Here is a 25,668-nt window from a genome sequence, read left to right as displayed (position 1 = left end):
TATTTAGTATAAGTAGCTTTTTAGAAAATTTGACACAAAGCAAAACTATTTAAATGTACAAAGTATTTATAAGTTTCCATTTTGTTGCTTAGACAAAGCTAAAACAGTACTTTCATATATATCAAAGAATATGGAATCTCATTTGCAATTGTTTCATATTTTTTTCAATGTTCTGTTCAATGCTAGCCTTTACAAGCATTTCTACAGTATCAATATGATTTTTTTTCTTTCACGGTTCTGTTTAGTGTTATGGATACTAGCAACCAGAGATGTCGGAATACAGGATTGTGTACTCATTTATAAAACTTAATTCCATTGACCACAGAGTGAATTAATCCAAATATGCTATGTATTTATTATTAGGAGATTTTTATTAACACTTCAGCATTTTCTAATACTATTCATCAAGAAGCATTTGTTTTAAATTATGTGACAATATTTTACAAAACAATTCATAATATTATACAAAATTGCATGCATACTGAACTGAATTATTTACAAATTATTTGAATTATTTATACTGTCTAAAATATATTGCATTATTATGTACAAAGTGAACATTATAATTGAATTAAATTGTGATAATAAAAATAACTGCAAATATCAGTGTCTTTTGTTTTGTTGTTGTATGATGACGAGTTTATTCTTTTCTTTAGTTACTTTAGCTACTGGTATGTTCGTTGCTGGCATAAGCTGTCTCAAATTTTGACTAGGTATTATGGGAGGCTGTAAATAAAAAAATATATATATTAAAGACTTTTATGCACATACACAATGTCACTCCTTAAAAGTTTATACGTCCGTAAGGTGCACATACCAACATACAAGTAGTTTACAAAGCTTTAATCACTGAAGTTTTAGTTGTTAGACATGGATTTTTATAACTAAAATGTTACCCAATATTCATTTTTTTCAACTCGAAATGTCAGTAGCAAGTACACACTAGTTACATTTTTTTTATTTATCATGTCTATCAACCAATTAGTGATGACTAGAAAAATGCATGGGTATGCTGACAAGCCAAGTAAAAAAACCTGTTGTTAAATACTTTGTAAAAGCCATAATTAATACATATTTATAATAAATAATAATATCCCTGAACAATTCACACAGCGCCATCTGCGCATCTGCGCGGCCGTCAATTATTCGTGATAGTTACCCCAATTGTTGCAATGAAGTATGTAAGGATATTTTATTTTAACAAAAATTACTCTGTATTTTAATGTACACTTACCGGTGGACATCTAGCTAGTTGCTTCATACGATCGACTAATCGCATGGCATCGTCTGATGTTTCTGAATCTGTTGTCATACCCAATGATAAAGCTCTTTCCATATTCCCACCATCCACATATTTGTGAATCGATTGGAAATGCCTGTAATTTATTACATAATAACAATTATTTAGTTAGGTTTATTTTTGTGGATGTAACGGCGAAAAGCTTAGAACGTAAGTCAAAATAAAAATTACTAATAGCTACAAATTGATCTTCATAATCGTACGTAATAAACTCGTATCGTATTTAGCAAAAATCGAAAAGTCGAAAAAATTTACAAGTGGCTTTCTCGAATTAGCTGACACAATGCTTCTAGGACAAGTGTTATTTGAATTTATTATTTATAACTTTGTTTTACATTTAAACTTTGAAAAATGGTAAGTTATTAAAAGTTTTTTAATTTAACATTGGCACATGTGTTTAAACGTTGCAAAAATGGTCTAAGCCCGTGTGTTTAATGCCATGCCCTACCTTAGCCTTACTAATAAAGAGTCCAATTTCGAATTGCTCCCCTTACCAATCAAATCTTAGCACCCCTTTGGGATGTGGACCCCACGTTGGGTAACATTGCTCTAAACTCAAAAAGCGTGTCGGAATATGGTACGTATGTTTAAAGTTTATATTTACTTACTTTAAATATATAAAACTTACCGGGCTTGCGCGTGTGGTCGTGATCTCTGTGCGTGTCGCCAGGCAGCGGTGGCGCGTGCTCGCCACGCAGCCGCCTCTTCCGCCGCTGCCGTTGCACCCGCCTCCAACGCTGCGCATGCGCCACGCAGATCCACCACCTGTATCCAAGCACCACCACCACATCCAAGGTTATACTAATTTTACTTATCAATCAAATACATTATTGATATTTCCTGGTCTTTTTTAGAAGTCGTCGGTGCGACTCTCATGGTACCCGCCACTGTGCTATTCCTGAAGATGCCATGTTAATACTAACGGGGTTGTACTTCACTGTACTATCTCATCCTATCTTACACTCTCTTTTTATAACAAAGCAAGAACTGAGTACAAATTACTTGAACTACAATAAATAAAACTTTAACTTATTATAAAACTTACCAAGTAAAAAGATATGTTATAATTATTTTACCTTTTGGAAATATCTATACAGAAGAGTTTTCATTTCATCATGTGACAGTTTATCTAGCCTCGCCATTAGCATTTGTTCTCCCCGGGTTCTATTGTCCCTATTATCTTGGGAATCTGATAAGGATGCAGATGGTGATTTGCCACATATTAAATTATTCTTGTACTCTATTGCTGTATCAATTGCTTCAATAGCCTCTTCACATTCTAAAAGTTTGCGTTCCTAATAATAAATAAAAAATTATGTATTATATATAAGATAATCATATACACATTTAACTTATATAACTCCAAACAAATTAATTTTAGAACATACCTCAGAATCAGAAAGTGACTTGTATATTTTTCTTTTGTGACCTAAACTACATCGCTGGTCATGTAGACATTCCCTAGTTTTTCGTAGATTTTTTATTTCTTTCCTTAACATTAATTCCTTGTCTTTTGTTAATTCTAAACTCTCTAAATCATTAGTTTTCTCTTTCAAAATACTATCTAGTTGTGTAATTCTATGAGTAAAGTGTTTTATTGAATTAGTTTTTTTATCCTTTACATCTATAGATGTTTCAGATAGTTCATCCAATTTTAGTTTGTCTTTCACAATTTCTACATCTAAAGTATTTTTACGTTTCTCATCTTTACGGATTTGTCTTTTTATTTGTTCAATTTGCTTTTTGTAAGTCTTAAGATTTGTTTCATGTCTCCTTATTTCTTTAACCATATCATAATCCATAACACTATTTTCTACTTTGTCTGAGTATTGTTTATTTGCACTATTATGGCAAACTCCTTTTGATAAATCATGTATCAATCTCTCCTTAGCTATACAAAGATTTATAAGTTCTTTCAGCTGAGATTGGCTAGAACTAATTTCTTTAGACAATTTTCTTGCTAATATTTGTTTTTGAGTATATTTTTCTTTAGTAACTCTGTACTTCTTACAAATTTCTTCAGTCTTTGGAGAATCTATCATTTTAAGAAGTTCTCTTTCTATTAATTTTGGTTCCGGATCCAAATCCTTTTTATGAGATTCCATAATAATTTTCTGAGATTCAGGTGATATTGCTTTGGCTGCAACCTTTCTTAATAATTCTAATTCTGCACCAGATAAACTTTCGCCAGGTTGTATTGTTCTCCTGCGCCCGGAATTTGATTGAGATGTCAATGTAGGTAATGATTGTGAACCACTAGTTTCTGATAAAGTAATATCATCAGAGTCAATATGATTTAAATATTCTTCACATCTTTCTGCAAACAATTGGTCATTCTTTTCTCTGAAATATTCCATATATTTTTCAAGTTTATCTTGGAATATAGTTTCAGAATGACTATCTTCTTCAGAATCAGATTCAACATCTGATTCACTGAGCTCACTGGGTTCAGTGTCCTCAGCTATTCTAGGTAAACCTTGCTTTAATCCATTTTCTTTATTATCAGTACCAACATCCCCACTTAAACATTCATCACATTCAGCCTTCAAAAATAGCCATTCACTAACTTGATTCATATCAGCATCAGACAATGATTTAGATTGTAGAATTTTATTAAAAAGACCTTCAGCATTAGAAACTAGCTTTAACCACTGAGTTGTAGCAAATTGAATGTTAAAGTTGTTATCTGCAGGTTGTAATATTGTCTTTTCAGTATAGACAGGTGTATTATTGTCTGCAAATAAATTAACTGTAACAAAATTCTTTATACCACGACAACATAAGCATAAGTTTAGTATTTTTAATGTGTCTTGATAATCTTCTGGTTCAGTACTTATGCAGCCTATGACCCATGTGAATGCTCTGCCACCAAAAGAATCACGTAGCATTGCAGTGAGTATGCATTGATCATAATTTATGTGCTTAGGAGGGTTTCCTGCAAGTAACTCCTTAATAATGTTTTCAAGAACAAATAACCCTGGCTCAGGATATGCAGCTAAATCACAGAAACTGGCAGTGGACATCCTGTGATTAAGCACACCATTACCACCTACCCATTTTTGTTCCATACTAACAGTGAACACAGTGTGATTATTCCCTTGACATCTCTGCCGCCACCCCATTTGTAAATACTGAAAGGCTTCTTCAACATTACAACATCGGACCAATCCTGCCCCGAGTACATCAAAAATATTATTATTAACAACTTGCATCCATGTTATATGCAGTATGAACTCTCTTTCAGGCATTTGATTGAGTTTGTGAAATATTTCAGTTAGAAATCGTGGGACAATGCCTTGATCACATTCACTATGTATACATTCAAAACCTGAAATTATATTTTAATGCATACATACAACTACATAACATATTTTTAACATATAATAATAAACTGAACCATTCATGTATACATATTATAGCCTACTCACCTGAACCAAACAATGTATAAGTTTTTCCAGTTTTAGGCTGTCCAAATACAACAACAGATGTGTCGCAGCCATCCAAGAAACAATTTATTTGAGGAATCATAAACGAACTAAACAAATAAGCTTGTGTGCAGTCCACTGGTAATGCTCTATTAACATGAAATGTTTGGCCGCTTTCGGTTATAACTATTTGTGTCACCGGATTACTGAAAATACATTGAGTAGAGTCTTCAAGGCTGGGAGGTTTCAATCTAACTGCAATTTGCACTGGTATATCCATTTTAATTATAAATAATACTATATTAAAAACTGATTGAAGTACAATACAAGTTCATCTATTTTATAATTTCATGTATTAAGTTACTTTATTAAATCATTACATATCGAATTGAACTTCTATTTTAAAGAATTTTAATCATATATTTCAATATAAATTTACTATAGTAATAATAATTAGATTACTGTGTTTTAACATAAAATAAGTAAAAATTTGAAGTATTTTAATGACAACAATGCGCATGACATTTACAGTGTGACCAGATTTAAATTCATGATTATGCTAAATCCTCGACACCATTATACTAAAATGTGCTTTTGTTAAGAAATTAAATTATAACAGATTAAAATCAATTGGTTTGAGATTTTCTATGAATAATTGAATTATAGATGCAAGACGGTTTATACGGCTATCAAATGCAGTATAGCTAATAACAGTCTGTACCTAAAGGAGTGGTAACCGGTATAGAAGTTTTTTATCTCTGTTAACTGTCATTGATTTTTTTTAGGTTGGTTAGACTATTAATATACTATATTACGTGTTTTCTCTGTCTACGGGTTATTGCCGTCATAGGGTCTGTAGGAAACTGTCATTGACAGTTAATCGCTGACATAAGCTGTCATTACTGTCAAGTCTCTTATCTATGATTTGTTTCCATTTGTATCCAAATCTGTGCCCGATTGTTATATTGTAGTCACGATTTCGTGAAACAAACCATTAAATCATTATGAGTCTCTGAAACAAACTCAATATTTCAGAATACGTTTCAGACTTCTGTTGCCAAATACTTTAGTTTATTGCCCGCTTCTGCTGTTTTAAATCAGACTTAAATCAATTTTACTTAAGTTCTATGCTGCGTTCGGTGAGCTCCTCAGTAGTATTTTAGATTCATTTGTGCTAAATAATTGCATATTTTTGTACTATATTTATTAGCATTAACTTACTACTGATTCTGATTATTCCATACCTTATTTTATATAAGTAATACAGTAGTGATTTCTATTTAATTTGTTCTTATAACCACAGTTATCTTCGCCAATTTGGATTGAACAGTTTTCTGATAATATATACGTAAAATGGAGATAGAAACTGTAGGTGATCAAGGTCCAGAACTCGACAAACCTCCACACATTGGGCACAAGTTGCTACTGAATCATGAGTTTCCCTTACAAAGTAAACAAATTATTAGACCAAGAGTCAGTCAAATATTTGAAATGATGCCTCTTTCAGCGAGGTAAGTATTCAATTAAATAAGAAAATGTTTTTATCTTATCTTTGATTGAAAAGAATATTTCTTTTAACTATATTAACATAATTTATCTCAGATTTATGTTATCTGGTCATCATAATAAATTAAAATAAATTTCTGTAAATACTTAACTTTTATGTTTATCTAAATTCTTTCAGATATTTAAAGTATTATCTTAGTAAAAAGGTACATAAGAAGCGCCCCATCATGGACTATGTACATATGATATCAGCACAAAGGATGTATGGTATGTACATAGTTAAATTGAAATTTAGAAAAGTTATATTTTTTCTTATATAGACATAATGACATTGAAGGGGCCACAAAGTCATATAGCCTCAGTCAAACTATTCTAGCTGTTGAAGTGATTTTTGCTTTACTATCAAACTATTGGTTTAATTTTGTAAGCAGTTACAAAACATAAATATTATATAAAATTTGATTATGGAAAGTTTCCATTTTTATTAAAAAGGCAAGTCCATCATCGCTAAACTACTTTGAAATGATATAAAAAATCTCTTATCCCATTCTTTTTGTAAATCCATAAACAATTGTTAATTAAATTTTACTAAGAACTTTGCATTTCAATTTTAAGCAGTAATAGAAATTAATATTATACCTTTGTGTAACTGTTTGGTGTTAAAAATTAACAAAATTATTTGACCAAAGAGAAATTATTTAAAATAATAATGAAAAATTACAAATTGGACTGAAAGGTAAATGTATAAATAATAAAAACTCCTAGAGAGTTAGAAGAAACTCTCAATAACATTAAATGTTTTTTTTTATATATGTCATATTTATAAATAAATTGGTATATGTGTAAACACATTTATAAACATAATATTTTATTAAATAGGTTGTCCTATTGGAGGTATTGGTGGAGGCACAATTGGCAGAGGGTTCAAAGGAGAATTTTGTCGTTTCCAACTATATCCAGGCCTCTATGAATATGTCACAGTTCCTGAATGCCAGTTTATTGTCAATATACAAAATGCTAAGAAGGAAACCATATTTCAGTCTGTGCTGTCTACTTATGAGTGAGTATAATGTCAATCTTTAATGTACTGCAATAAGTCATAGTCATAAGATTTTATTACTAATAGATTTTATTTTCTGATTTATAATGATGTTATTATTAAAAATGGACCTATAAATAGAATACTAGTGTATTTTTATATATCTAATTGAATAGTAAAAAAAATTGATGGCAGACCTATTGGTAACTAGTAACTGTATATGCCATGGATGTGATGTTATATTCTGATGCAATTGATATGTAATGCTATTCAAGAAGACTAAGATGTCATGCTTCTTATCCTATAATTTCACTGCCTTATCTTATTCATCAACTAAAACTGGTTTTTTATATTGTTAATTAGTAAACCTAAAAAAGCACCACAATCCTGGGAGTGGAATCTTAATGCTGTAGATTGTGAATACACTGCTTTGTACCCCCAAGCATGGACCACATATGATTTGAGCAAATATGGTGTAAAACTAGTATGTAAGCAGATATCGCCTGTAATACCACATAATTATAAAGTAAGTACAGTTTCAAAAAATTAATTCATAGAATAGTATTAGTAGCCAAGCATATTTAACAACCTGTGAGCGGTTTACCATGCCACTTTACTTCTAATGGTTGCAGGTGTGGTTCCTCACTAGGTACAAGCATTTGTATTCATGAGTATGATTGTTTGTATTGGTCTGGGTGTATTGTATGGATATTATGTATACATTAAAAAAATATCTAAATGGTATCACTCAGTTACTAGTAACCATAACACTCACTACTCTTAGCTTGGAAATAGATGGCGTTGTGTAGATTGTTCTGTGTTATTATTATTATAATGAAAAATATTAATAGCTCACAAATCTGCTAAATATTGGGTGCGGAATGGAGTAGAATATTCAACAGTAATCAATAAGATTATACAATGTGAAGTAACTTATAACAATTTTTTTTTCGAGTGCCCTAGCTATTTTACCCCGACATAAATAAAAATGGTATTAGTAAAAATCGACACAAAAAAACTGACTGCCTAAATATATTTCTGACTGATGACCGCAGCCTTGCGCCTTGCCACATTGGATGCAAATGTATTGATAGGAATGTGGGCATCTCAGATGTTCTGCTCACCATAACATGGACAGTTGACAATACCTCTGACTCCCCCATCTGATAACAGATGTGAAGATATATATAATATTACAATTGTACACTTTATAATTACAGGACAGTAGTTTACCATGTGCTGTATTCATATTTTCGGCAAAAAATGTTTGCAATGAACATAGAGATGTAAGCATAACATTCACATGGACTGAAGTTCTGGGAAGCACCAACAAGAAAAAATCTGTAGGTTAGTTTTGTCTTGAAAGTTTTATTATGAGTATACCAGAAAAATATTAGTCGAGATAGAATAAGCTACATAAGGATTTTCTATAATAAGGAAATATATATATTTGGAATTATATACTACTCCATGTTCATTCATTAAAAAGTATCGAAGTTGACCCAACTAAAGTGCTGTTAGAAACCATTAAAGCAATAGTAAGCAATAAAGAATCTATACATTTGAATACTGGTGCAAATTATATTCATTACATTCATTAACTTCATTGTAGGAAGTAGTAGGAACAATGATGTACTGTAGTATACACTAATTACACTTTACGTGAATTAAACGGATTCACTGTATAATATCAGAGCAGATATGCTAATTTCTATTAAGCTTAATTATTGTAATTTATAACATTCTGAACAGGATGTGGTGAATTAGAAAGATGTTATTATAATACAATGTATGGCACGAAAGCGAAAGATATCGTTAATTGTTAGTTACATAATTGCGAAAATACATTAAAACTTTGGGACCAATTACGTAACACGAAATCGAAATATATGTTTGGTGGAAATACAAATTTCATGAACACTCAAAGTGCTCCCATCCCTGGGAGGCATCTTAGATTTGGTCACGTCACATTTAAAATTTTGTTAAAACATGATATTATATATTAAAATGTAACTAGCAGTGACAGGCGTAAGAGAGGAATAAACATACTAAAATGGCCTTCTTAGTAGTTACGTTGATATAAGTTCCTTGTAAATTTATCGTAATTTAATTATTTAACATCAGTCATCTTACTTAGAGGTATTAAAAATTTCATCTCCACCAATGTAATAGGATCATTTCATTGTATGAAATTGTACCATTTCGTCAAAACTACGCCATAGTAAAAATACTATTAAAACATAAGCTATAATAAAATTAATCTCATTATGGTACGTGTAAAATGGCGACTAAAACTCCCTTTCGCCCATTCCATTTCCTCCTGCAGCGTTAGATAATAATTATCAGTTACATAGTTAATTAATTAATTATGACAAAACAAATTAATTGATTAAGAATCTAATTATGATTTATTATTTTACTAACATATATATTATATTAGATAAGATTATTGAATGTTATCAATGTGAATTGAATAAACTGTTTTATATAATGTCTCATCTGTCGCTTGCATGAACAGTATTACAAATTCCTATACTTTTTTCTAGCTTTCATTGTGCAGGTCAACACATAAATTGTATGCCTATATTTTAATTTTAGCTAAACTGGACATGGAAAGGTATTCGGAGGAGTACACATGTGGTGTAACATTAGAGCAAAAAATTTTAGAAACACCATGTACATTCACAATAGCAAAAAAGAAGCAGGAAGATGAAACGATCCATGAAGGATATTGCTTGTGGAATTCTACAAAGACGTCCAACTATGTATGGGATTGCCTAAAGAAAAATGGGAAATTAGAACCAGATCCTAACTTGACTCCACCTCCACCTAAAGTGCCTGATAAATCTGATAAAGATGACGATGAAAAAGAGAAAAAAGAAAAACAGAAAAAGATACACAAATGTAATTATTATTCTATTACTGGGAGATTTGGTCACGTAGTAGTCCGTAGTCCTATTTAAAACTATAGTAAACTGTAATATTGGATATAGCTGGACCAAGTTAGAAGTGATTTCATAAAAATTGGTAAAGTAGTTAGTTTCATGGTCATCCCAGACCAACATAGTAACGTGAATTTTTTGATATGTAGGAAGTATGAATAAATCTTATCTTAACACTTCTTAATGGACAATAGTTTTTAAAATCACTTCCAATTTTACAAATTGTTATTGATTGCTTTATTTATTATATATTTCAGGTGATTCTATGGGCCTTTCTAGTATGTTATCTTTGGATCCTGGAGGAGTTAGAGCAACAGAGTTTTGTCTTGCATGGGACATGCCAATTATTAGATATAAAAAGGACAAAAAAATACATAAAAGGTTAAATAATTTTTTTTCTGTTACAGAAATGGTTTAGTAATTGAATAAATATAAAACTGACAAGTGTTTCAGGTTTTATACGAAATATTTTGGAAGCGATGGAATTGCGGGAACCAGCATAGCTGCATATGCGCTTAGAAGTTATAAAAATTGGGAGAAGCAACTAGCCGAGTGGCAGGATCCTATTTTATCAAATAGGTAATCATAATAGTTATAATTTATTTATACTATTATCAGAAACGTTAATAGTTTTATACTAAAATATTGATTAAACTAGATTTAGTAGGAAGAAAGAAATAACCATTATTTCTGAACTATGTTTATAATACTTTTACTTTGATATTAATAAAATACATATTCTTTTTATATTTGAAACTATTATCTGTACTTATAGTAACTTTATATGTGTTATATTTATTTACTTATAAAATCAAATGTGCACTGTAAGATGCGACTATTTCAATTGACATATTGTTCACAATATTAAGGTTACATCATGCGAATTTTACGTACATTCGTACATACAGTTGCTAAAATTTATTATATATTATTAAAATACTTTTTACTTTCAGCAATATACCCGATTGGTTAAAAAGTGCCTTAATGAACGAGCTTTACTTCATCGCCGACGGCGGTACCATATGGTTTGATGTACATGACGAGTATCCAGATACTGATCCCAGGTACTTCTTGAATCCTTTAGTTATATAATTTAAGTCATCTTGTTTAGAATGGCTAATAAACAAAAAAAAAGTAAAAGTGGACTGTCCTGTGGCATATAAGACGGAAAGAGGGAAAAATAATCTGCATTAAAATAATTTTATTATGAGCATGTTTAAATAGTTATATTTATTTAAAGGCCTCAACGGCCTAGCAGTATAGCATATATACCGCTTTATTTCCGGTGGCCATACAATCGGTTCAATTCCTTGCACCATACTACCTTTTGTATTCAAGTGTATGATTGTTTGTATCGTCTGGGTGCTGATTCATATCTATCGATATAGTATCGATACCAGATTTTCGTTGATAGAACGTATGAAATCGTATTTGGATATTTTAAAATACTGGATATTTGTTAATTCTCATTTCAGACATTCATTTGGATTGTTTGGCTATCTCGAGGGACACGAATATAGAATGTATAATACATACGATGTACATTTCTATGCTTCATTTGCTTTAGCACAGCTATGGCCTAATTTACAGGTTAGTATAAGGTTAATTTTAGATTCTTATAAGTATAAAATACTTCATTCATTTACCATTTAATTAATTCGTAATTAGTAAATTCAAACAAATAGTACTTGCCAGAGAACTAGGTTACGAATTTGGCCAATCGTTATAGAAGTGATCATGCCTTATATTTATACACAGTCTTACAAAATGCGCCTTTTTTATTACATTAATATGTATGTACATTTAAATTGTTGATTCAGGTTGTACTACAGTACATGTTCCGTGATACGATAACACAGGAAAGCGAGAAATTCAGACAATCATTATATGATGGTAAATCAGTTAAATTCAAGATAAGGGATTCTATTCCTCACGATTTGGGCGATCCAGGTAATATTATTCGAATAAATTAATTGTTTTAACGAAATATTCAGTATTCGTGAATGTTAGTATTTAGTTACATATTATACAAAAATAGATATAATGAAGTAATCCACTTACCTATTTTAAATATCATGATACTGTTAATTGTCTCGTATTCATATAATTATTAATTACAAATTGTTTTCAATTCAGTAAACATCAGTATATGAAGTTTACTGACGGATGTTTACTAACATGTGTATGTTGGTCCATATTCTGTACTTACATTGTCTTACTGTCTTAATAAACGCAAAGTTTTTGAGCATGTATGGATGGATGGATGTTTGTTACTCATTTGACGCTAAAACTACTGAACGGATTTTGATAAAACTTTACAATAATATAGCTTATACAAAAGAATAACACACGCTACTATTTAAAAAGATAATTTGTGTATTGGACGAAATAAATAATGATAAATGTCAAGTTTAATGCAGATGTAGTTGTACCTGTTAGCTAGTCGAATAATAGTGATTTGGGCAATGACTTCTGTCATATTATCAAATTGCTTTATTATATAGTACCAATTTCTACAAAACAGATGATCTGCCTTTCTCGAACATAAACGCATACAACATTCACGACGTGAGTGAGTGGCGGGACCTGAACCTCAAATTCATCCTGCAAGTGGTCCGCGACTACCGCCTGCTGCGCGGTCACACCGCGCCATTCGCGAGCGAAAGGTACCGCTCAATGGCGTTCATAGACGACGTAAGAGACGGCACCGAGGACGACCTGTACTCACGGTCTACTGGCCAAGCGGACGACTCGGAGCCGTCTGAGGTCGCTACCGCTGAAGGCAGCCCAAAGCAGGATCCACCGCAGCCGGCCGTGGGGGATATACTCGACCTGTTGTACAGGAGTACCGAACCGGAGCCCGAGGGCTCTAGTCTGGCGCCGCGGCCGGAGCCTCGAGAGGCGCCTGCGGCTGTGTGGGACGCCGGGAGGTACCTCGCGGATATGTTCCCGTCGTGTGCAGCACTACTGCGTCGCGCGCGCCAGTGGGACCACGACGGTGACGGCCTCATAGAGAATGGAGGCTTCCCCGACCAAACTTACGACGCGTGGGTCATGATGGGGCCAAGGTAATACTCACTTTAACTATTTTATACTCTAACAATAATAATATATATTATATATATCACAGTATAGCTACATACAACATTAATAGCTTAAAGAATCATTACAAGATTACCTAATACTACGCCTTAACTGAAATGTAATAAGGCAGGAATTTACTTACACTAATAAAATAATATTCTATTTATTCATTACAGGAAATTCACAGGATGATTCACACTAACATATACAGATTGTCTGGTATTATAAACTAATCCACAAACAAGTTCTCTTACATCACTGCCTATCTTATATATTTATGCTCATACTGTAGCAAACGAAAGTAAATGTTTCTAAGCACTGCCGCAACCTGATTCAGGAGTTTGATGACTCATTAGTCATATGAAATATATTTAAAAATCCAAATATGTTCCAAATATGTTAGATGTGTCATGCGAACCAACATACACCACCTAGATACACTCAATCATTTTACTAGAGGTTGATTTGGAGAACGTCAAAAATGATGAGCTCACGTATCGTTTTTTTTATATTGATTAATATACCTACTAGCTGTTAGCGACTTCGTTCACGTGTAATATAACGTATTTTACTTTGATAAATAAAATTTATAAATAAAAGTAGCCTAAATTACTAGCTATCAGCGAATGATTTATTTTTTACTAGTTTTTTATGTATGTATCGTGTCTACATTCATATGCATTTAGTGAAAAGCTGGTAATTTGAAATTATAATCAGGGAGTTCAGTTTTATTTATTTGTATAGATTTTGTAATGAGTGCAACGTCGCTTGAACTCCTTTTGATATTCTTTAAAATCAAATAATAAAAATTCTATTTGATATTTTTATTTTCTGTTTTAGCGCATACTGCGGGGGATTGTGGGTATCAGCAATAAGTGCGGTTCGTATGATGGCTCGCATCCTGAGCCAGGAAAGTGACGAGCGTGAGTTTTCCAAGTTACTCGAACAGGCACAAAACTCATTTGAGAGCAAATTATGGAACGGATCCTACTACCGGTTCGATATGCGGCCCGCCAACAGTCGTGTGGTGATGGCTGATCAACTTGCTGGACATTGGTAACTATATATATTTTTTAATTGATCACACTAATGTTATAAAAGTGAGAGTAAGTATAATAAGTAATCTATTTTGATCAGTGGGGATCAATGGCATAGTAGCCATTTTTAGTTCGAAAAACGGATTTAGATGGCGTCATTGGTATCGAATGGAATTCAACATTATTTTGTAATCGTTTAAAACCCAAAACTATGTTTTTAAAAAGGATTAATCTATTTTTAAAAAAGTCATATATAGATGTTAAAATGAAATAATGCGTTTTGAAAAGTAATTTTCATATATTTACTCATTTTGTTGTCGCCCTGTATTTGTTTACAATTTAATCATTGCTAATTGGGGCTTATTGTTTCCAAAATACTTTCATAGATGGCGCTGTTTTCATTTGTATCACCGTATTTTAAATGTTTATTTTATATTTTCAAATAATAAGTACTTACTATATTATTATGATAAATTAAACATAAAAAAAGTTTAAGTAAATATAAAACAGCTAAACAAGAAAACCATATTATTCCAGTAATACTTATTTAGAAAGTGTTGCCATATTAAAAATAAATGCATAGATTTATCGATTTTTTCGAATAATCGATAACAGGATATTACAACGCATTATTCGATGGTGCTTTTAATTAGTCTTTGCAAACAGTAAAATTTCATCATTTTGTATTATACTCTTATTTGGAACGAATTGCAATGCATAATTTTTACTCGACGACGGCAAAATAGAAAGATTTTGACAGGTATGCAAGTACTATATATTTATCTGTTCGCTCATAACTTCGAAACTTGAAGAGGGAAATATTAATTAGATTGATCTGATACAAGTGTACTCCATTATATCAACCTCCACGCGGTCACCCTGGTAATTATAGCAATTAATGACATTAGTGACATAGTTCTTCTATTAAAAAAATTAATTCCTACTTATTGTAATTTAATGAATGAGAATTGAATGTGGTATAGAGTATATAAGGTCAGCTATACCTTTATGAAACCTCAATAAACAAGTGTTATATGGTATCTAAATTACTGACATTGATAGCTAAATTATGAGGATCCTCGAATTTTTAAAAATACTCATAAGAAACTTTACAAATACTCGAATTTTGCTTTTGTAGAAGGATATTTTCAACCTTACTAAATTGTACAAGGTTTTGAAACGATAATCATTCATAATACTATGATATATTACTGATCCTAGTACCTACTATTCATGATAATTAGTTTTTTAATATCTCCATTCGAGGGTAGGTTATTCATAATTTGTATTATTAGATTTCATCACAAATAAAAATATCGATTTAAAATCGTAGGTTGGTCCATATTTTTTTATTATATCGAAATGACAACGAGTACTGGCAACATAAATGAAATGTTAAAAATATAAAATATAGGAATAAAAGAATAGGATAAACGACTTTAAGTCAAATGCTTAAAACCTATTTTCACTAGCATTGGATTTTTTCTCTTTTTTCATCATTTAAGTTAAGTAGGTACTTCAACTTTTGAATTGTTCCTGTTCAGAGTTCATTGAACTTCTTATTTTTTTGTCAAACTCAATAATTTAAATGTGTCTAAGGACTACTACAAATATTTAGTAAACTATCGTGTCTTTGAGGATTATCTCATACCAGGTATAACTATAAGTTGTTAAAAACTTGCATATGTATGCGTGTGAATCTTTCATATTAAAATATAATAAACATAGGTACTTGGTGACCGCTTTAATGTGGTATTATTATGTTTTTATTATTGTTATGAATGTAACTTCAAAAAACTAACAATGATTTTATAATTTTTGATTGATTGAGAAAATACAGAAAATTATTAATCAAAATAAAGTACTAAACAGTAGTATTATTTTTATATTTTATTAGAACTGAATGAATATGATGTATGAATAATATGTTTATTGTGCTAATAAGGTTACAGTTTAGTTACTTTCATGTAAATTCATTCATGTAAGTTCATGAAAATGTAACATGGTATATGATATTGTTTTCAGATTTTCCTGACATCAACAACTTAATACTGAACAAAGTTTAAACAAATAAGAGATGATATTCTAAATCTCCTAGTCATTCAGATGAAGATAAATAACATTTTTACTGTAAAGAACAGGAGTTCAAAAGAATAAGAAATATATATATATATATATATATGAACATTTTACTGTATAAAATAATAATGCAAGTAAAAATAAGAGAAAAAAGCAGAAGAAAAATCTGTAAATTATTAATCACAATGCAATTAATAATATAATTAAATAAGTAAGAAAGCAATGGACTAGTGATGAGAAGAAATTCCAAGTAATTATATTATGTGTAACCGACTGCAAATAAGTTTATGATTTAAGCTCATGATTATTATTATATTGCTTCATCAACAAATCCAGGAATATTTTGTGTACCAGGAATGAATTATGAAATGATTTTGATGAAATATTATGTCTTGATATTGATTTATTTGGAATAGAATATAAAAATAACAGAATTGTTTGAAGTTTTAGTGGTATAACAGACAAGCAGTGAAAGAAATATTATTGTAATTTATTAACAATTCTGTGATTAATAAATTATTTAAAAGTGTTTTATTACCTGAAATAAAAATGTTATGATCTTCAAGTGATGTTGTGTTCATGCAATGTTAGTTTCACCTCATTCGATTTAAAATGTCAGGAATTATTTACTACATAATGATTTTGTATTAGATGGTAATCATATATATTTTTTAATGCAATGTGTATAATAATTCCCATTTATATCAAAAAACTTTGTGTAAATCTATATTTCTCTGTCTATAGACTTTGGTCGTGGAATACTAATAAGAAACAAAATCTAGAGACTGTAGTATATCACAGCATCCCAGAACCTTGTATTTAAGTCATATAAGGACTTAGTACCTACCTAATACTTGCTACTTTTTTAATCAATTAATTAATTTGATCTCAATCATCATGAATGATAATGTTGAGAATACTGCCAATGATGAATTTTATGGTGGTCATAAATAAATACCACCGTCACTATCGTCAACAGTCATTATTGATCTCATCATCATCACCGTTACCCTCCTTCATCCATATTGTCAAAAGTTACTACCTACTATTATTAACTGAAATGGTAAATAAGCTGACGATCCATCCAACCACGACGCTATCCGACGTACATACATACACATATATTATTAAACAGCATTACGTCATCATGTCGTGCCCGCTATATCCCGCATACATTATCATGCCGGAGAACATAGATGTTATGTCCAAATATCCTGTAATTTCGCAGCTTAATTTCAACTGAATAACAACTTACATAAATACCAAAAAACTAGCAGTAAAGGCGTAGTTTGTAGATATCGAAGGTTCTACAAATAGGTATAACATCAAAATAAGTACCTACATGTCATTAGCACCGATGTAGTATCCCTGAAAGAACCTACATATAACAGATTGATGGTTTGCAGATATTATTTTCAGTTTTACAAATTGCCAGTTTACCATAATTAACTACATATTGAGAAATAATTATACACTGAAAATTATATGAGGTACCCATATGCACATCAATTGATTATAGCTAAAATCTATCACTATCACATAACAATTTAAATAAAAAAACCGTATTAAAATCGGGCTATTCGTTAAGGAGCTATTGCTCCTTAACCGATAGCCCGATTTTAGTGCAGACGCGTTACGACATATCTTCGTCGGGAGAAAAAAAGTAGGCATGTAAAAAAGTAACTGTAACATAGTACATAGATACATAGGTACATTAGCCGTGTCTGTAGACTGTCAGCGAACAATATTATACCTACATTGAATTTTCGATTGTACCCAATCAGGAGTTCGATACAGTTATATATCTATTATGTACGTATCTTTGCAAAACAGATGTCATGTAGACCGAATTCTCTGCCATCTATTTTCATGCTTTATTACTAATCACCCACTAGTAATCCGAACTGCTTCATATATAGCGACATCTAGCGCCTACGGCGGCGAAATAAAATAGCCCGAAGAATAGCCCGAGTTAGGAAGGAACCATTTTCTTGTATGGGATGGGGTATCTGTATGTAATATTATATTATCTGTGATTTTGATACATTTACATATATTAATGTAATACTTAATTATTTACAGAAGTAAAATCTTCAGTATACACAATGTTAAACAAAAAACTGTAATGTGTGAATAGCTAATTTAAATATAAGGATAAAAACTCCTTTTTTTAATTAGCTAGACGACATAAGTTTTAAAACTTGTGCACAGTCAATTTTATTGTGAGATACAACATACACATTTTGTGTATTTCTTTTACAAAAAGATAAGTTTTTTTTTTCATTTATTTATCGTTTTGTGTTTTCTTTATACTACGATGGCGGCAAACAAGCATTCGGCCCATCTGATGGTAAATGGATACCGTAGCTCATGGACGCCTGAACCATCAGGGGTGTCACATGCGCGTTGCCAACCCTTAAGAAACCTTAATATATCTTGATAAACCCCATGCTATAATCTCTCGTATGCTGAGGATACAAATAAATCTACTTTTAAGGTATTTACGCGCCTCTGGCTGGACGGAAGATGTTTTTCCCGAAGTCAACGTAAAGAAAGCACTGTCTACCATATATGACAACAACGTACTTCGGTTCAAAGAAGGGCGCATGGGTGCTGTCAATGGATACGTAACTGGCGCCCGCGGTCACGTCGACACCACCGCAATTCAGAGCGAGGAGATGTGGACCGGAGTCACATATGGACTGGCGGCTCTCATGATATACGAAGGTAAGTTGCAAATGTAACATTAAAAATCATGTCATAAAAGCTTCGCTTCTCTAAACATTTTATGTTGCTCTGGATGTTGATTATTAATCGCGCTATGTCGATTGGATAGGATGTAATAATCACTGTCTTTTGTTTTCAAGACGAAACAAGCATCGAACAAGCAAGTTTAATATGTAGTGCATGAGAAGACATAAACTCGAAGTTTTTATTTAAATCTATTTTACTGTTTAAGAAATGTTTATAAACAATCTTTTTTCAGGTATGCATGAGGAAGCGTTTGTAACCGCTGGCGGCCTACACAATACGTTAACACAGATGGGCCTAACCTTCGAAACTCCAGAGGCACTCTACGAGAATGGTAATCACCGATCCATAGCTTACATGCGTCCTCTGGCCATTTGGTCTATGTATCAGGCGATTCTGGCGAGACCGCCTCAACACTCACCTGTATCTAATGGACAAGTACGTAACACCAAAGATAATACTTTATAGTAATATGTACATGTAAATGTGATATAATAATAATAATAATATTTACAGTATCTACTATTTAAAAAAAAACGAAAGAATAATCAATTTTATGTTGTATTAATATGCAAATATCAATATAAATATTAACGAAATACTGCTTTAAATAATTGAAATTAACAAATAGTTCCCTATATATGTTCATGCCCTGATTCAAAATACAGATTTTCTACAATTCAAGGGCTATATTTTAAGCAATTTTTTATATGTATTAAATGCTATGTAATTATACAATCCAGAATTTGTGTATGTAAGTATAAACTTAAAATTAAAAGAATGATTAATAAAAAGAATGCTATTAAAATAATTTTGGTAAATTATTATACTTACCGAATAATGTCTTAATTACGTATGTAATAAATGGTTGCCAAATTGTTCTAGAAGAGCAATGTAATGCCACTAAGAAACGGAAAAATTAAGTTAAACGTTTTTTCATTTCATTGTATTCCTGATTCGGCTTACTGTAAACATGTTGCCGACTCTTAAGTAACATTTTCATTCATCCTATGAAAACTTCCGTGAAATGTATGTACACACATTTCACGGAAGTAAAATACAAGTTTCAGGGATGATTAATTTTCAACCGATTTCCAAATGCCATTTAGAAGTTAGTTGAAAAGTATTCTTAATTAAATGAAGTAACTCCAGACGTTCATTCTATAAATTTGTTCTGTATTCTGAATACCTTAATTGTAATGCGCCTATATAAGCTACTTTCTAGTGACTAAAAATGGAACCGTTATGTAATAGCATTACAACCATAGTTATAACATATGTAACGTAACATACTAGAGCGGTTGTATAGATTAAGAACGTCATGACCTAGTGACAGGGTAGTCCCTGACTATAGATTTTAGAGGCAGAGAAAGAGAGTGAAATTCCCATTAGAGTTAGTTACAACTCTTCGCCGATGGATGGCATCGGTCGTAACCCAATTTGATCCTAGAGATGACTAGGCTGGTTCCATGCCATATAGGATTTAAATAATCTGAGCGAAATATAGGCATGTCAAATGTTACACTCAGTACAATGACGACATTCTCCTGACTACCCATCTGAAATTACAGTCCATAGGTTATTTATTCACGGACACATTCAGTCATTATTGTAATCTCGTATTTTTATAAAGTACCGAAAATATGATATATGTACCTTTCCTCAAAATTTACCGATTTTGTGATTGTCACAAGTGAGAGTATTTATTTTTAGAAATCTACGTAAATTAAAAATAAACAAATATTGTTTAAAATAAGTGTTTACATTAAATATAACGTGGTGTGTATAACATACTCCACAAATAAATAATAATTGAAGAAATACATATAACCAGTTGAAAAACTTTATCTTTATCTCCGTGTTTCTAGTTTATACTTGCATTTTCGCTAATATGTAATACGAAGTGCATATCATCTGAATTATAACAAAAACATTTTTGTACTAGTTTTTGCAAAGAACTTGGTTGATAAATAATGTATGTTAATGTGTCGAGTATTCAATGCTATGGAACCCTACCGCAATAAGTTCTATTCACTGAATAATAAATTTAGAGTACTGGTAGTAGTTAGTTACTTTTGTAAAATTCTGTCCACAAAGACAATATTTGTCCAAAATTTATTTTTGACCTCCATATTGCGGGTCTTTTTATTATTGGTCATTTAAATTGTTATAAGGATTGTGATATTTCTTGCTAGCGAGAAGAAAAATTTTTACACCTTTTTTACATTACACATTGTGCATTTTATATTCTTTGTTTACCTAAGTATTAATTGTTATACCAATGAAATTGTAACGAAAGTATTGTTTAGTTACTACTTATCTTAATATAAAATTGTAAAATTATTTTTATTTTAATTGTATTTATTTGTTACATTACTTTAGTACAAAAAACATGTGGTCAAACCATAATAATTGTTTTAACTTTGTATGTTGTATTGTGTACTCAAGTGAAGTATTTTGTTTTATTTCAATAACCTTACAAGATAAAATAGATGCCAAATAAAAACATTTTTGAACTTATCATTTATTTTCAAATATGTATTACATATAAATGCATTTTGGAACACGTTAATATAAAAATATAAAAAAATCATTGTAATATTTTTATTTCATCCTAAATTTCCTGCATGCTTCTAAACATTAATAAAAAACTTATAAAATTAATCTATCTGAATATATTTTGTACTATGTTATAATTATCATTAAATACGTATATCGTAATTTCAGTTATAAAATAATAATAAATAGGAAATAAATGGCTACAGTATATACAAAATTTACAACATGTGTATCTTTCAGTCTTCGTTCATATTTCAAACGTGGATAATGCTTATACGCTAGTCATTGCAAGCTAATCCATTCCTTCATTTATTATGAATTACGTATCCAATAAATTAAGGTCTAACCACAACTAAACGATACAAAATGCTACATTAATGAATAGATATTGTATACGTCGGCTATTCTATATATAGGCCTTACTTATTGATTATCTCGCACCTGCGCGGTGTATCGTCTGACATAGCTTTGTGCTCGTTACTATTATAATGAATAAATTGCATTAAATCTTTATCATAAGTCCACAGTTCTCTACAACAATATTTATTTGAGTTGTCATCGTTGGTACTATTAATGGCACATGCTTATTATTTAATCTAATATGAATTACATGTTCAATATTCGTTTGATGTTGTATTACAATTTAAATTGTGCTTATCTATAGTACCTTTACATTCAAACTACGAGTATGATGAGTAGTGCGTGTAATCGAGGTTTTTAATCGTCTATAGTCGATATAGTGACATCAACATCACTACGAATTATTTAAGTTAGCAACTTATTTTTAAAACTAAGACAGTAATGTATTGTACTAATGAGTTGCCACTATAGTAATATTCTAAACTACATAATCTTGTTTATTTGACAGTAAAATAATGCTATTATGTTTGCTGACTCTATGCAATTTTACTTCTCCCGTCGAATGTCGAATCTGTGTAATCGATAAAAAAGCCTGAATACATACCAGATTTTTTTTTATTATATTATTACATGTTTCCATTCAAGTCTATGGCTGATATAAAGGGATAACTTTATCTTTCTTCTGCAGAAATATTGTATCTCGTCTGCATAGGCCCTTGTAAGCGATTATGTTTGGGTAGCAGATATGTTCATATACATGTGAGCGCCGTCACGGTCGTCGCAGCGAGCGGGCGCGGGCAGGGGGCGGTCGCGGGATGCAAAGTTCATGCGCAAATGTGTACCGCTGTGTGCGTCGTCGTCCAACCGTTCCCGGGACGCTGATGCCTCCCGCTCCACGATCGTTGCCATGTGTTGCGCCCTTAACAATTGGAACACTGTTATTGATTTATTTGCAGTTATGCAACCATACATATTATGCGAATAGAGTACCTATGTCTAATAATACATATAGGTACGAAGCGGTGCGACGGTCTGCTACCTTTGTTGTTTACTAGATCTATTTTATAAACGACCTCGGTGGTTTAGCGGTTAGGTACGTTACCTTACTTCCGATAGTTGAGCTTTGATTCAGAGCCACAGCAGTACAATCTGCATCGACCCCAGTTATTGCCAAAGACCCTTCTGTTGCTAACGATGTAAACGATATGTAACGATATATCAATGACTAATTGTTTGAATTGGTTAGTTTTCTACGTGTGAATGTCAAGTAGGCATCATATTGCATGGTATTATAGTAATACCCGGGAATAGTTTACTAGATCATGCTTTGCAATAAATATACATTAGATACGGTTCTCAAAACTGAGCCTTTCATGTTAGACTTCTGGGAGCAACAAAATTTCTTATTCAGTGGTTTCGACATGATATTGTTGAGTTGTTCGGATTCGTATCGTACCCACCTGTTGTCGTGTTTAGGGTGTCCGAAGGTAGTGAATTGCGGGCAGCCGTTAAGGGGCCGAGGCGGTGGCGGTATCAAATAGTCATCAAGACGACTCTCTATATCACACGCTGAGTGCATAGTAAGTGTGCTTGATGATATCTACGAAACAAATAATTATATTACAAAATTAATGACAAATAAAAATAATTAAAAGGAAATTAAACGCTAAGTACTTGTAGTACAGTATTAATTATGGAAGAGCCGTTAATAGAAATGTCTCGAAAATAAAAAATTACTTAGACAAAGGGAAAGGTCCTTTTGTCCAAGTTTAAAATCCCTAAGGAGTAAATTAAATTTAAGTAATTTATCAAATGATTAAAGATAGAAAATAAGGATCCTAATGATTCCTAAATAGAAATCTATCATCACGCTAGCTTTTTTACAAGATACGAAAAGAGTATCGAATACCATTGAAATTGAAGTTAAAAAAGCTAAAACTTGTAAGTTAATAAAAAAATATGTCATATTTTTTTATTACTTTTACTATTCACCAGGCGCTCTACTGATTACTTATATTCAACATATAATTCAGTTTATTGGTCATCTTATGCATTTATACTGGCTCCTAATATACATACAATGTATAGATACTGACGTATATTATTGTTATTTGATGTATATTATTTACATAACTACAACAACTTACAATAGATCTGGCTTTGTCGTCATTCTCAGACTGGACACTGTTGGTCTCGGCGACGCTACCACCGCTGACTGTACTAAGTCGGCCCGACGACGAAGAACCTATTATAATATAAATGTTAATTTGAAATGAAAATGTCTAATATATTTATTCCATTCAATGAAAACAAATGGACAAAATATTTTTTTTATTATAATTTCAAACTCACTTTCACTTAAACTGCTATTCGGCCGAGTATTCCCATTTCTTTTTTCAATTGTACCATTATTGTGTTCGTGATGATCTGCAAAAAAGTTATTATTCATTAAAATATAATTTGCAAAGAAAATTACATGAACTTGTGTTATAACTTTGTGCTATATTATATATAGTTAGCAGGATGTTTTAAATTCGATAGAATAAAAATACTAACGTTTATTCTTGCTTTTAGAAAACAACTTTTTCACCCTTTCAAAAGGCGTGGGTCTTTTCAAGTTATCCTTTATTTTTTGTTGAATTTTATCATATTCTTCGCGCATCTTATTCAATTGTTCCTGTTTTTCCTTAATAGATTGTTGAGTTTCGTTCCTATTTCTCCATTCCATGACTAACTTTTCTACTTCAGATATAGTAAATACGTTGTTTTTGAAATCGTTAATAATTTCTACTAATTCTTCTTGTCCAGTCAGAGGGCAACTCTCTTTTCCAGATTTTATGCTACCACTGTTACGCGCATCTTTGGTATTCAAGTTTATTTGGCTTATATCACTAGTGGGAGTTTCAATATTGAAAGTCTTTGATTCTTCGGTGGGAGAATATAAAAATATGTCATTTTGTTGAGGCATTAGGCGAGAACTGTTAGCATATAGATTATTAGGTCTGAATTTTGGACTTTCCACTTTTATATTAGACGGTTGTACTAAATAATCATGTTCAATTGCTTGCTGTATCCTGTCTATTGTGTCGTCTATCAGGGGAAAATCATTTTGATAAAATTGTTCTTTCACTTTTGGTAATTTCAAAGTAGGACGATGTTTCTTTTCTTCTTTCTCCTTATCTACATTTTCTTCTAAACTTTGTGTGCAATCTTCACTAAAAGGATCAGTGGAGTGTTCTGCGCCTGTTTGTTTAGAAATATCACAACTGGGAGAGTCAACTGTATCTTCGGATTCAACAATATGAAGTTCTTTGGTATCGTCTTGATTTTTTTCTTTATCGTTATCCGACATGTTCTTTAAGTAGTAATACATATTAGAAAACTCGTTAATTTTCTGTAACAAAAACATAAATTTTATATTCTGTTTATTTGTTTTATATGATTAGGGGTAATTTATGATAAAAGCGGGTAGCTCAGGACCATCTTTTATGGCGGTATACGGAGGAGACTTATATTTAGTAGTGGTTTGAGTGATAATAACTTGACATCTTAGCATCTCATTAAGTAATCATAACAACTCAATATG

The 25,668-nt window shown here is 31.4% G+C and overlaps 3 protein-coding genes across 9 annotated transcripts in view; 1 reads left to right on the top strand and 2 right to left on the bottom strand.

Annotated features, from left to right (window-relative positions):
• Positions 1 to 602: 602 nt before the first annotated feature.
• Positions 603 to 5,208, bottom strand: LOC131842073 (kinesin-like protein costa). 3 transcript variants are annotated; one of them, XM_059190556.1, is made up of 7 exons: positions 5,090 to 5,205; positions 4,729 to 4,931; positions 2,689 to 4,628; positions 2,377 to 2,595; positions 1,929 to 2,065; positions 1,235 to 1,376; positions 603 to 726 (listed from the first exon to the last, which is right to left on the bottom strand). In XM_059190556.1, exons 2-7 carry the CDS (start codon positions 4,826 to 4,828, stop codon positions 604 to 606), a joined length of 2,661 nt encoding a protein of 886 aa, XP_059046539.1. In that variant the 5' UTR covers positions 4,829 to 4,931; positions 5,090 to 5,205; the 3' UTR covers position 603. The 3 variants fall into 3 exon arrangements, with proteins under 3 accessions (XP_059046539.1, XP_059046540.1, XP_059046538.1); XM_059190557.1 differs by having other exon boundaries at positions 5,106 to 5,203; XM_059190555.1 differs by having other exon boundaries at positions 4,729 to 5,208.
• Positions 5,209 to 5,684: 476 nt separating this feature from the next.
• LOC131842083 (non-lysosomal glucosylceramidase) lies at positions 5,685 to 22,237 on the top strand. 2 transcript variants are annotated; one of them, XM_059190575.1, is made up of 17 exons: positions 5,685 to 5,864; positions 6,029 to 6,236; positions 6,410 to 6,498; positions 7,111 to 7,291; positions 7,634 to 7,796; positions 8,491 to 8,617; positions 9,869 to 10,174; positions 10,470 to 10,593; positions 10,666 to 10,791; positions 11,166 to 11,276; positions 11,688 to 11,802; positions 12,033 to 12,162; positions 12,737 to 12,878; positions 13,056 to 13,280; positions 14,137 to 14,352; positions 18,910 to 19,139; positions 19,399 to 22,237. In XM_059190575.1, exons 2-17 carry the CDS (start codon positions 6,079 to 6,081, stop codon positions 19,629 to 19,631), a joined length of 2,676 nt encoding a protein of 891 aa, XP_059046558.1. In that variant the 5' UTR covers positions 5,685 to 5,864; positions 6,029 to 6,078; the 3' UTR covers positions 19,632 to 22,237. The 2 variants fall into 2 exon arrangements, with proteins under 2 accessions (XP_059046558.1, XP_059046557.1); XM_059190574.1 differs by having other exon boundaries at positions 12,737 to 13,280.
• A 382-nt stretch (positions 22,238 to 22,619) lies between these two features.
• LOC131842082 (phosphoinositide 3-kinase adapter protein 1) overlaps positions 22,620 to 25,668 on the bottom strand; it is a 28,119-nt gene continuing 25,070 nt past the window's right edge. For all 4 annotated transcript variants that reach the window (XM_059190571.1, XM_059190569.1, XM_059190570.1 and 1 more), the window contains 5 exons: positions 24,639 to 25,476; positions 24,435 to 24,509; positions 24,230 to 24,327; positions 23,543 to 23,682; positions 22,620 to 23,001 (listed from right to left, as the gene is read on the bottom strand). In XM_059190571.1, coding sequence (XP_059046554.1) covers positions 22,809 to 23,001; positions 23,543 to 23,682; positions 24,230 to 24,327; positions 24,435 to 24,509; positions 24,639 to 25,476 — 1,344 coding nt within the window. In that variant the 3' untranslated portion in view covers positions 22,620 to 22,808. The remainder of the gene's footprint in view (positions 23,002 to 23,542; positions 23,683 to 24,229; positions 24,328 to 24,434; positions 24,510 to 24,638; positions 25,477 to 25,668) is intronic.

The sequence above is a fragment of the Achroia grisella genome, unplaced genomic scaffold (genome assembly GCF_030625045.1).
Source record: "Achroia grisella isolate CSIRO2021 unplaced genomic scaffold, CSIRO_AGI_Agris_v1 utg204, whole genome shotgun sequence".
In the NCBI taxonomy this organism is placed as follows: Eukaryota; Metazoa; Arthropoda; class Insecta; order Lepidoptera; family Pyralidae; genus Achroia; species Achroia grisella.
This window is presented reverse-complemented; position numbering and strand designations above follow the sequence as displayed.

Bases quoted from the DNA above. Each gene is read 5' to 3' on its own strand.
- LOC131842073 (XM_059190555.1), bottom strand. From the start codon at position 5,005: ATGGATATACCAGTGCAAATTGCAGTTAGATTGAAACCTCCCAGCCTT. The intron at 2,066-2,376 runs GTAAAATAATTA...GCTTGGATACAG, and splicing joins TGTATAGATATTTCCAAAAG to GTGGTGGATCTGCGTGGCGC. The intron at 727-1,234 runs GTAAGTGTACAT...TTTTATTTACAG, and splicing joins AACTAGCTAGATGTCCACCG to CCTCCCATAATACCTAGTCA.
- LOC131842083 (XM_059190574.1), top strand. From the start codon at position 6,079: ATGGAGATAGAAACTGTAGGTGATCAAGGTCCAGAACTCGACAAACCT. The intron at 7,797-8,490 runs GTAAGTACAGTT...TTATAATTACAG, and splicing joins TAATACCACATAATTATAAA to GACAGTAGTTTACCATGTGC. The intron at 11,277-11,687 runs GTACTTCTTGAA...TTCTCATTTCAG, and splicing joins TATCCAGATACTGATCCCAG to ACATTCATTTGGATTGTTTG.